General features: G+C 49.5%; 1 protein-coding gene across 1 annotated transcript in view; it reads right to left on the minus strand.

The window, feature by feature from the left end:
• LOC144270381 (IgGFc-binding protein-like) overlaps window positions 1-12,538 on the minus strand; it is a 116,314-nt gene that overhangs the window by 50,499 nt on the left and 53,277 nt on the right. Inside the window, exons 50-58 of the mRNA XM_077826842.1 lie at window positions 9,510-9,618; window positions 8,858-8,949; window positions 7,998-8,174; window positions 6,136-6,320; window positions 5,497-5,641; window positions 4,741-4,840; window positions 4,086-4,136; window positions 2,603-2,834; window positions 2,083-2,260 (exon numbers count right to left, since the gene is read on the minus strand). Coding sequence (XP_077682968.1) covers window positions 2,083-2,260; window positions 2,603-2,834; window positions 4,086-4,136; window positions 4,741-4,840; window positions 5,497-5,641; window positions 6,136-6,320; window positions 7,998-8,174; window positions 8,858-8,949; window positions 9,510-9,618 — 1,269 coding nt within the window. The remainder of the gene's footprint in view (window positions 1-2,082; window positions 2,261-2,602; window positions 2,835-4,085; window positions 4,137-4,740; window positions 4,841-5,496; window positions 5,642-6,135; window positions 6,321-7,997; window positions 8,175-8,857; window positions 8,950-9,509; window positions 9,619-12,538) is intronic.

Consider the following 12,538-nt stretch of genomic DNA (forward strand, 5'->3'; position numbering starts at 1 on the left):
ACAGGCCACCAGGAACAGTATCCCCGATAACGTCACGGCAAACCTGGTGGCTGAACTTGGTGACTTTGTCCTCACCCATAACTATTTCACATTTGGGGACAATGTATACTTTCAAATCAGCGGCACTGCTATGGGTACCCGCATGGCCCCACAGTATGCCCACATATTTATGGCTGACTGAGAACAACCCAGGAACCTATCCTTGCAACAAAGCCCGTTGCCAACTGTGTCCACCTATCTAATCAGGGGACACCATCATAGGGCCTAATCACATCGGCCACACTATCAGAGGCTCGTTCACCTGCACATCCACCAATGTGATAGTTGATCATGTGCCAGCTATGCCCCTCTACCATGTACATTGGTCAAACCAGACAGGCTCTACGTAAAAGAATAAATGGACACAAATCAGGGGTCAGGATTTATAACATTCAAAAACCAGTCGGAGAACACTTCAATCTCTTTGGTCACTCGATTATAGACCTAAAAGTGGCCATACTTCAACAAAAAAACTTAAAAACAGACTCTAAAGAGAGACTGCTGAATTGGAATTAATTTGCAAACTGGATACAATTAACTTAGGCTTGAATAAAGACTGGGAGTGGATGTGTCATTACACAAAGTAAAACTATTTCTCCATGTTTATTCCCCTCCACTCCCGTCCTCACACGTTCTTGTTAACTGCTGGAAATGGCCCACCTTCATTATCACTACAAAAGGTTCCCCCTGGCCCCGCTCTCCTGCTGGTAATAGCTCACCTTATCTGACCACTCTTGTTACAGTGTGTATGGTAACACCCATTGTTTCATGTTCTCTGTGTATATAAAATCTCCCCACCGTATTTTCCACTGTATGCATCCGATGAAGTGAGCTGCAGCTCACGAAAGCTTATGCTCAAATAAATTTGTTAGTCTCTAAGGTGCCACAAGTCCTCCTTTTCTCATAGCCACAATGGGGTGCTCAGGAGGGAAGCAGCCCTGATACATCCCTGTTGAACCTCCTGAGCTTCAAGTATTGCCAGGCTTGTCTCCTGGCAATCTAACTTGTCTCTGCTTGCTTCAGAGCAGAGATTCTCACTCATCACCCACGTGTGTTAACCTGGGGTCTCCTTTGCTGTGTCACTAGATCAGAACTGGGTCTCTTACATGCATCAAATACATGTCTCTGACCTCTCTCTGGCATCTGCTCTATTCCTTCTTGCTGGACTCTCAAGGGCTCCCTGCGATTTGTGTCCTGCACAGCACCCAACATTTGGTTACGCTTGACAAAGAATACCAAATAATTGTGGAGATTAAACATGAAAAGGACATACACTGGGTTATCTACTCCATCTCCTCGGCTACTTCAGCATTGGTCCCCAGGGGACCATTTTCTAATGCTTTGTCTTGCAGCAGACCCACCTTCTACTGCAGCTGGACAACAAAAAGCAGCTCTAAAAAGAAGGCTCAGTGATCAGAGAAGCCTTTGCCCGTGCTCGGACTGTGACTACGACAGTGCGGAGGCAGTATGCATCTGTGAGTGCAAGGAACAAGACAGCAGAGCAGAAAAGCTCAGGATGGCTCCTAAACAGGGATTTGGAAATCTGTCCTGACCCACAAGAAGGGCCTGAAAGTTTTATTCTCGTTTCCAAGTTGAAAGAAATGAAAAGCATAGATTAGGCCGGATAGTCCCAATCAAAGAGGGACAGACACGCTGCGATGCAAATAAGAGAAAAAAGATACAAGGGGACCTGGACCAGAGGCATCCAGGGTAGGACTGCGATAATATTTAGACTGCAGTTTATGGATGTGTTGAATGTGAGATTCCTCTCCTGTTAAAAATGACATCTGCAGTTGTCATTTCTGACACCCCAGTTAACGCCTGGGTAACCAGATTTCTTGTAAGTTACGTTTGCCAGGTACCCGGACAATGATGGTTCCTTCAATCCAGTGCCCGACATTGCAGTCCATACAAGACAGACTAGATTACTCTGGGATAAACAGAACACGGGACAAAAAAACCCAACCAATCCCCAAACTGCATGATTCACTGAAAAGCTTCTGATCGTATGACTTGACGGTACTGAAGAACAGGGATACTCACCACACAGGCCACAGAGCTGGCCCTTGTAACAACCGGACACTGAGACCTCCACATAGTGATTGCCGTCAAATCTGACCCAGAGACCAAAATCAGTTTCCAAAAGCACGTAGCGCCCGCTGATCTGGACCTTGATCTTGTTTTCAATCACCACGGGCAGGTTCCTTCTGGTGCCATTCACCTGAACAACACGTTGGGAAAGTCTGGTCACGACTAGCTACCCCCATAATTCCCAGGGAATCGCCCATGAATAGTCTAGCCAACGAGTTCACTGGCAGGAATGTTCTCATTCACACTGGGAATTTGGAGGAAATCTGACAGAAAGTTCACAGAAAGCCATTTTCAACTGCCAATCCTGAGTATTCTCCGGGGAAGCCTCATTCTAAGAAGCACACCCAACCAATGAGAAAACAGAAACCCACCATGTGACCTTTACGTCCAATCAAATGTCTCCATTTTTGCCGGTCTCAGTTTAAGCATGTCAGATGATTAAAATACTCCTTTTAAATAACATTTCACTTACAGTCACTTTCCTGTTCTTCAGCAAGGAAATCTGAGTTCCATAGACATCCACGTGCACCGACTTTACATAGGAAACTTTGGTATTGGAGCCCCTGTGCTCGTTGGTGGTGGACACGTCAAAGGGTGGAAGCCCCCTGGAGCCGTTGCACACTTTGGAGAGGGTGTAAGTGCAGTTTCCCATGAAATGGTGAACTCGGCCATCAAACGTGTAGTAATGCGGGTCCCCTGAGGCACTGCAGGTGGCACGGCCTTACAAGGAAGAAACGTGGATTTATCCCCTGCAAATCCCTCCCACGTAACTGCACCCCTGTCACTTGCGCTCCACCGAGCACTTCCTGTTGGTGCGCACTTCCTGCTCACGCCACTTCAGAGCTCACAGAAACAGCATCGACCGGGAACAGAGTGGGGAGGAGGCAGGCAAGCTGCCCCATCCCTAAATGCCATTGTGCTGTAACTGGAAGACATCTGCGAGGTTCCCTGGAAACTCAGGGAAGTCGTCCTCCCTGATGTGGGTCTTGATCTGGTGATGCGGAAACTAGGCTGAGACCTTCCAAACTCATTTTCCCTTCTGATCGGGGACAAGATCTGAACCCTGCTCTCACAGGGGGAGTGGGCCTCGGGAAGAAGCGGGAGTGGTCACCGTCAGGTCATATTAATTTCTGGAAGTGCAGATCTCCAGAGAGGAAGCTCCCATTATCGCAACCCATTTCGCCACTTGAGAAGCTAAGTGACGAGCACAAGGCTCCACTACAAGTCAGTGGCATCCCACGGAATAATAACAAGATGACGTGACTCCCTGTATCCTGCTTTCACCAGAAGTGACCACTTCCTTTTACAACCAATACAGTGTTCATGTTCCTCGGCTATACCCAGCAATGTGATTTCTGAACACCTAGGAAACTGACAATAGCATTGTGGTTGCGTGAAACCCACTGGAAATATCTCATGGATTTTTCAAACTCTGTTACCTAGAAATGGAGGACACAGAACCAAAAATTCATTGTTAAAAAAGAGCACTCTTGGTATACGTTGAATCTTAGCTCTAACACTAAGGCTTTGGTTCTAAGTTGGAGCCAAACCCAGAAGAGACGTAGTAAACGGAAGCAAATAAGATGTGGTTAAGTGCCTCTGAGAAGACTTTGCAAGTTTGCTCTGTCTGGTCTGACCCCGAGCACTAGGGCTAGCCCCAGGTTGTCCTCCAGCAAGACTCAAAGGCTTAGACAAACCTGCACTAGTTCCACACTTGGCTAGAGCTACCAGCTGCTTTACCATTTGTAAGGTGAAAAGGTTTTGGGTCGCACCGATGGAATAACTCTACCTGGGGGACTGGTCAGCATTACCGTTGGACTTGCCTTCCTAAAACATAAATGTGGAGTTTTCAAACAGCTATTAGGGTGGAAACGTAATCTGCAGTCAGGCACCAATTTCTCACCCCACATGTGAATGGGGAGGAGATTTGTCCAACACGGAGGAACCCACGTTACCTGTCTGACAGGGCTCTGCTGTCGTTGGAGTTGCTGTGGTCGGGGACTTTCCTGGCAAAATATACAAAGGAAATAACATGAAGAGGTTGGTCACTCTGTTCTGTGAAGAGTAGACTAGGACGGCTCTTGAACAGTTTCCTCTTAGACTGGAAATGATCATGTGATCAGGAGAAATGTGATTCGAGAAACACTGAGCGCATGGCATATCTCAAAACGCAATAGCTCTAATAACGCCTCACGATAAACAGACAGAACATGTGTTTACCACCACCCCCAACTCCACCCCCAGTCCTCCTCTGTGAGTAGAGAGAAGGATTTATTCTCAGCCACAGTCTCCTAGCAGATTTACCTGCGGTACTTTCTTCTGCTGTGCTGCTTATTGTGTGGGGCGGAGTGGTCTCCGAAGCAGGGCTTGTTCCTTGCACTGTTGTAGACTCTAACAAGAGATGATCACAGCATTGGTCGGTGAGAGCCAGGAACCCAGCGTGAGGTTCAGTAACATACACGGTGGGAACTGGGGACCCTTCTCCAAAATGAACCGTTCTGCCTCCCAGATGTTACGTTCTTTGAAACCTCATCTAAACCCAGCCACCGAGTTCACAGCCCACCAGGAAATGTCCAGAAGATTGAGGAAGCACTGAGAGATCCACCTTACCTGATGGACTGGTGCCTACTGTAGTTGGACTTGAAGTCGTCGAGGCGTCCACTGGAAAAAGATACAAAGACATTCACGTTGAGAGGCTGGTCATGCTGTTCTATGAAAAGTGCCATAGGATAACCCTCGGAAGCTCTTTATTAGACTGCAGATGACCACGTGTGAGAAATGTGATTCTAGAAACACAGAGCACATGACATCTACCCAAACAGCACCCAGCACCCAGAGACACGTCATTCTCAGAGACGCCTGTTATGCAAAACACCTGCGACCTGGTAGCTCTGCCAGAAAACGGAGAAGAGTTAATGCTCCTGTGGGCTCTCTGCACCGTGCAGATGACCTGTGTCTGCCCCTGCGCGCGAGTACTTGGCAAGAGCGATTTAGGCTCTTGGTAGTTTTTAATTTGCCTCCCCCCCGCAGCCCATTGGTATTTTCCTAAATCAACCCCTTTGAGTTCAACGTTTGCATTCGTGGCATTGGGTGATTTGGGGCTTGATTCTGCATTCCCTACTCAGGTCAAACTCCAGTGATCCTGCAAAGGTCTATGCCAGCTCCACTCCCACTGCAGGGGAGGGAGCTCCGTGATTGCAAGATAGGGGATTTGTCTTTGACTGTCTCTTTGCACTGGCAAGAATCAGCCATCAGCTCCTTCCTGTGCCATCACATAAGGGATAAAGTATCTGGAAAAACTCCTTCTGGACCAGAAGCCTCTGATTACTGAACTCACACGTGGAACCTTTTTCAGGGAGAACTCACCAGGGGGGTAACAGCCCAGCTCCCCGTCCTGAACACCGCAGATCTCCAGCGGTCCACACGCCCAGCCTGTGCAGGTGATGTTGTTATTGCTGTTGCAGGTACAGCGCTCAGTGCAGGCGTCGTGGGTGAACCAGCTCTCACCCAGCTGTGAGAGAAAGGAGAAGCACTTGACTAGATAATTGTAGAAAGTCTATCGACTAGTGTCACCCGAGTGGATAATCAAAGGAGTTTGGATTTGTTTAATGTCCGTGATACTCTCCATGCCATTAAGTGCCTCCAAAGAGAGACAGTGTGGCCGAGGAGATGGTACCCAGGCCCAGGCCTCCTGAGACATAGGTTCCAGTCATGGCTCTGTTGCTGGTTGATCTTAAACAAATCACTTGATCACTCTGTGCCTCACTTTCCACATCTGTTACACAAAATTGACCTCCTTTGAAAAGTGCTTTGAGACCTGATCTTGAAAAGTGCTTTATACAGTAAAAGCTAGGAATTGTTATTATTTACATGAACAAATACATCCACAGAACCCACTGATCTAAAATCAGATGAAGTGAATCTGTATTAATTGTTACTAGTTACAGTGACAGAGAACAAACCCAAATTCTTTCAATCAGTTTCAAGATGCTCAGGATAACTTGCCTGATGATAGTGGTTGTTTTCATCCACACAACCGCAGCTGCTCTCCGGCACACAGGTGTCTCCACTCAGAACGTAGCCTTCGTTACAGAAACAGCCTTCCACTGGTAAGGAGCTGCAAGGGCTAAACGCAGAGGGAGTCACGCAGGTGGAAGGACACCTGCTCCCACAGCTCTTGTACTGGCTTCCTGCCGGACAGGAGATTGCTGCAAGTGAGAAGAAAAACCCACATCACTGAAAGGAAAAGATCCCAAAGCAATTCTCTTGAAACTTCCCCTCTTTTGTTCCAGGACAGCAAAGGGTGGTTAGAATGCTCTGCATATGGTGACTGCTCTGTGCTGAGGTTTTTCTCCAGGGACAGAGTGGAAACCCTTTGTGCAGGGAATGACAGACAGACAGACAGACAGACTAATGATGCCTGGTAGGGGACCGGTTGTATCCAGGGATCGGAAATAGGCAACAGGATACAAGTCCAGCCTTTCACCTATTGACGTGGACGTCGGCTGAAACACGCCTCCGGTGGCTTGTCTCTCGCAGCGCACAGCTGGCTGGTGGCCCGTGGAAAGCAGTCGAGATGGGTCATCGGTGTCCAGTGGCTTTCCACGCTCTGACTCAGGAGATTCCAGTCCTTCTGCTGGTTGGCCATTCACTCCCTCCCAGTCTCCTCACTTCCCCGGCCCTCCGCACACCTGGCCTCCCCTCTGCCCCTACCGCCTCCCTTCACTGTCCCCTCTCCCATCCTCCTCCCTTTGCAGCTAATCCCCTCTCGACAAACCAAACCAACCAACCCAATCCCGGCAGGTCCAGGTCATTTACAATCCAGACCCCTGCTCACTCTGCTTGTGTCTTACTCCCTCCCGCAGCCTGCGCCTGTCTTGCCTAGACAGAGTGGAATGGGGCTTCGGAGCAGGGGCTGTCCTCTGTTGCTTAGACAGTACCCCGAGCAATGGGCCCCCATCTCAGCTGGAGTCCGTAGGTGCTGCTCTAATATACAGAAGAAATCATATGAACAATTTAGGGATAAGGAGGAGACTTTAGTGGGGGCACAATGCCCCAAGTCTTCCTACTGCAGAGTTTTTTGCACCTTCCTCTGAAGCAGCTGGTGATGGGGGCCGTCAGAGACAGCATCCTGAGTTTCCTGGCACGTGGCTCGTTTCCAAGAAGGCCCTTCCAATGGGGACCGCTTATTGTCTCGATAGGACCTCTCCAGAACAGAGCTTATGCACCCCATGCACACAAGGTGGGGGAAGGTCGCCCTGCTGCTTCCTGGGCAGCAGCTGTTCTACGGGCTAATGGAGCAATGGTGGCCCTGATTCTCCTCTGGCTGACTCCAGCTTTACACTGGAGTACCTCCATGGACTTCAGTGGCTACTGCTGATTTGCACCAATGGACGTGAGCAAAGACACAGACCCTCTTCCTCTAAAACTGCCAGGCTAGTACCTTTCACAAGGACTTAACATTCCTTCCTAACAATTACAAATAGAAGGGACTGTGGGAGTTTCACTCGAGTCGCGGCTACTGTTTCTTCCACGGCAGCTCCCCAGACTGGAGACGCTCTTTGGATAAACAGAGCATTTCAACCTCTCAGGCGCTCTTATTTTACCAGCGCTAAATTCGGACAAATTAATACTTAGATGCTTTGTGAGGCTAGATCAGATTCAATCTGAATATTATACCTAACCTGGCAGGATCCAGTGTAGAACTGGACCAGACTCAGGGCAAGAGAACGGAGAGACCATCCTCAAAGCATGACAGAAGAGGAAAGTCCATGCCATCAGGAATACAGGAAGCTCTATTCTTAAGAGCTTCTTGCATGATGAAAGTTGAATTCCAAAACTTAATAGAGATCAATTACAACACTCACGGCACAAAGTATTATTTCTCCATTCTCTGCAGATCCCAGCATTTGTGCACGACTCTGCATAAGCCTGCAGCCCGTTGCATAAGGACACTGTCGGCTCCTTAGTGTGACACATGTCGTAAACACAGTTTTCCAAGAAAATCTCTGGAGCCACTTTGGCGTGACAGTCCTTGAAGATACCTACGTAAGTCAAGAAAGAAACAGAATCACAGAAGGGAAGATGGAAGAAGCCTAGCGGCGCCACTAACCATCCCCTGTCATGGCAAGGAGTCAGTGCTCCCTGGCCAGTGTAGGCTGACCAGCTCGCTAGACTCAGCCAGACCAAACCTGGAGCTGAATACACCCAAACACTGATGAGATTTGGCTCAGTTTGGCTTAGGCCTGTCTCTACCATTTGCAGGGTAAGTACAACGTCACTCAAAGCTGACACCCTTGTTCTTGATAGAGAGCTAGCAACGCCCTGGTAGTTACTGTTTCCGGAGGAGGGAAGGCCTAAAGCACTTCAGATACCCCTGTAAGAAAGCGGGGCAGTGGGGACCACCGCACGATGTCTCTGCTGCAGCAGAGTGCAAGTTACTGAGAGCTCTGTGCAGGCAGGAGCGGCAGAACGAGGCCCTAGAAGTGCAATGCCCAAATAATCATCACATCCTGGTGCCATCTCAATGCACGATACACTCTGAGCAGGTAACTTAGGGCAACTCCTGGGGCTTCTAGTTCAGCTTTTCGCACTGGGGGCCATACACATGTCCCTGGGGACTCGGGGCCGTGGCCCCAGGGAGCGAGGTCGGGATGGAGGCAAGGGCAGGCTGTCATTGGGAGTGATTTCAATCAGCTCGCCCAGGACACAGCCACGGGCATCGTACCTGTCAGGTCGGTGATCATGCCGCAGGCTGTGTCCTTCCTCGCTTCGCTCTCCAGCTGGGGTTCACAGAGCAGCACTTGGTCAGGTGAGCATCTGGCAAGAGAGATAAAAGCTTCTGATGAATGTTTCTTTATTCCCCCCGGGCCAGGTCTGGACAGGACGATGCCACGTCTGCCAAGCAGGCACGACTCGATTCCAGCCACAGAGCGGAATCCAGGCTCCCTGAAAGGCTGCGTTCTGCCCCCACCTCCCCCACCACAGGAGGGGGCTCCCATTCCCGCACTGGGCAACTTGGGGTGCTCCACGACTCAGATGGAGTTGAATGAGGGGTGGAACACGCTGCTGCGGGAACCAGTGGATCGGTCCAGCTCCTGACTGGGACAGCAGGTGACCTCCCACCCACCAGCAGGTCTTCCTGGACTGGGGGACAGCAGACCTGCGAAGGCAGATGGTAGCAGGCCAACCACTCACCGCCTGCTTATGCTCAGCTGGGGAGGGGGCTCTTGGGTGTACGGGAGAGGATGGTTGTGCTCAGCCCCAGGAGGAGCCGTGGTGGTGGAGCCCTGGATGGGCGCCCTGCGGCTGAGTAGGCAGCACGCTTTCCTAGAGCTTTTGTAGCAAAGACCCCCTGATTAGCGTCCTTCTGTACGTACATGGTGTTATTCTCTGCCACCAGCCAGCTTTCTCCAAGCTCCGTGGAATCTCCTGCAATGCTGCCATTCGGCTTTAGGTTGTCATCCTTTGCATCGCCATTGTAATTACCTATCCAAAATGAAAAACGTGTAGATTACTTGAAATTCACAACTCCACAATGCACACTAGCGTGTGGTTGTCAAACACATTGTAATGAACCGGCTAGCGTGTATGTGCACCAGTGCCCGCTCCGGGAAGGAGTACGAACTGCTCCCTACGCGGCTCAGACACCGCACTGCTCACAGCTGAGGAAGATTCCATGGCAGATTAAATGGTAGGGGTCTGTGTGTTTGGAGCAAATGGTTTGGCGTTCCAATTGTGTCAGATCACACGGTGACTCGAGTAAATGGGTTACAATACAATGAGAACTAACCCTCACCCTTACACTCAGGTTCTATCATTTCCGAGGCTTAGAAGCCCTGGGGGTAACACTCAAGGAGACGTCATCCCACAGGAATCCCACGCTTCTACGCCAGAAGAGAGGAAGCGGTCCTAGGGAATGAGTAGTTGGATGGGAAAACCCAGGACGCTGCCCCTGTAAGGGACCAGGCCTGGGAATTCCTGTACTGCAGAGCAGGGCAGGGCTCCTCTCTCTTCCAGCCAACTGGGAGGAGCTCTCCCTAGGAGGGCAATACATATGCTGCCTTCTCCCTCAGAACAGGGAGAGGCTGAGAGGGGAAGGAAGCCAAAGCAAGAAGGCTGAGCTCCAGCTGAGAAGGGCTGGGAACGGTAGCTTCCCCAGGAGCAGACGGGCACAGAAGGAGAGCCCCGGGTGTGGAAGAAGAATCATAGAATCACAGAATATCAGGGTTGGAAGGGACCTCAGCTTTGCAGTTTCTTTTTAAAAACTAGCCCCAGACGGGGGTGCGCATAGCCACAAACTACACCATCTGCTCAAGAAAGTCCCTCAAAAAGCACAAGAACAAATCCGCACAGACACACTCCGAGAACTCCGACCAGGGGTATTCTATCTGCGACCCAAGATCCATAAACCTGGAAATCCTGGACGCCCATCATGTCAGGCATTGGCACCCTGAGAGCAGGATTGTCTGGCTATGTAGACTCCCTCCTCATGCCCTATGCTACCAGCACTCCCAGCTATCTTCGAGAGACCACTGACTTCCTGAGGAAACTACAATCCATCGGTGATCTTTCTGAAAACACCATCCTGGCCACTTTGGATGTAGAAGCCCTCTACACCAACATTCCACACAAAGATGGACTACAGGCCATCAGGAACAGTATCCCCGATAACGTCACGGCAAACCTGGTGGCTGAACTTGGTGACTTTGTCCTCACCCATAACTATTTCACATTTGGGGACAATGTATACTTTCAAATCAGCGGCACTGCTATGGGTACCCGCATGGCCCCACAGTATGCCAACATTTTTATGGCTGACTGAGAACAACCCAGGAACCTATCCTTGCAACAAAGCCCGTTGCCAACTGTGTCCACCTATCTAATCAGGGGACACCATCATAGGGCCTAATCACATCGGCCACACTATCAGAGGCTCGTTCACCTGCACATCTACCAATGTGATAGTTGATCATGTGCCAGCTATGCCCCTCTACCATGTACATTGGTCAAACCAGACAGGCTCTACGTAAAAGAATAAATGGACACAAATCAGGGGTCAGGATTTATAACATTCAAAAACCAGTCGGAGAACACTTCAATCTCTTTGGTCACTCGATTATAGACCTAAAAGTGGCCATACTTCAACAAAAAAAACTTAAAAACAGACTCTAAAGAGAGACTGCTGAATTGGAATTAATTTGCAAACTGGATACAATTAACTTAGGCTTGAATAAAGACTGGGAGTGGATGTGTCATTACACAAAGTAAAACTATTTCTCCATGTTTATTCCCCTCCACTCCCGCCCCCACTGTTCCTCACACGTTCTTGTCAACAGCTGGAAATGGCCCACCTTCATTATCACTACAAAAGGTTCCCCCTGGCCCCGCTCTCCTGCTGGTAATAGCTCACCTTATCTGACCACTCTTGTTACAGTCTGTATGGTAACACCCATTGTTTCATGTTCTCTGTGTATATAAAATTTCCCCACCGTATTTTCCACTTTATGCATCCGATGAAGTGAGCTGCAGCTCACGAAAGCTTATGCTCAAATAAATTTGTTAGTCTCTAAGGTGCCACAAGTCCTCCTTTTCTCATAGCCACAATGGGGTGCTCAGGAGGGAAGCAGCCCTGATACATCCCTGTTGAACCTGCTGCGCTTCAAGTATTGCCAGGCTTGTCTCCTGGCAATCTAACTGGTCTCTGCTTGCTTCAGAGCGGAGTTTCTCATTCATCACCCACGTGTGTTAACCTGGAGTCTCCTTTGCTGTGTTACTAGATCAGAACTGGGTCTCTTACATGCATCAAATACATGTCTCTGACCTCTCTCTGGCATCTGCTCTATTCCGTCTTGCTGGACTCTCAAGGGCTCCCTGCGATTTGTATCCTGCACTGCACCCAACATTTGGTTACGCTTGACAAAGAATGCCAAATAATTGTGGAGATTAAACATGAAAAGGACATACACTGGGTTATCTACTCCATCTCCTCGGCTACTTCAGCATTGGTCCCCAGGGGACCATTTTCTAATGCTTTGTCTTGCAGCAGACCCACCTTCTACTGCAGCTGGACAACAAAAAGCAGCTCTAAAAAGAAGGCTCAGTGATCAGAGAAGCCTTTGCCCGTGCTCGGACTGTGACTACGACAGTGCGGAGACAGTATGCATCTGTGAGTGCAAGGAACAAGAGAGCACAGCAGAAAAGCTCAGGACGGCTCCTAAACAGGGATTTGGAAATCTGTCCTGACCCACAAGAAGGGCCTGAAAGTTTTATTCTCGTTTCCAAGTTGAAAGAAATGAAAAGCATAGATTAGGCCGGATAGTCCCAATCAAAGAGGACAGACATGCTGCGATGCAAATAAGAGAAAAAAGATACGAGGGGACCTGGACCAGAGGCATCCAGGGTAGGA

The sequence above is a fragment of the Eretmochelys imbricata genome, chromosome 9 (assembly GCF_965152235.1).
Source record: "Eretmochelys imbricata isolate rEreImb1 chromosome 9, rEreImb1.hap1, whole genome shotgun sequence".
Taxonomy (NCBI): domain Eukaryota; kingdom Metazoa; phylum Chordata; order Testudines; family Cheloniidae; genus Eretmochelys; species Eretmochelys imbricata.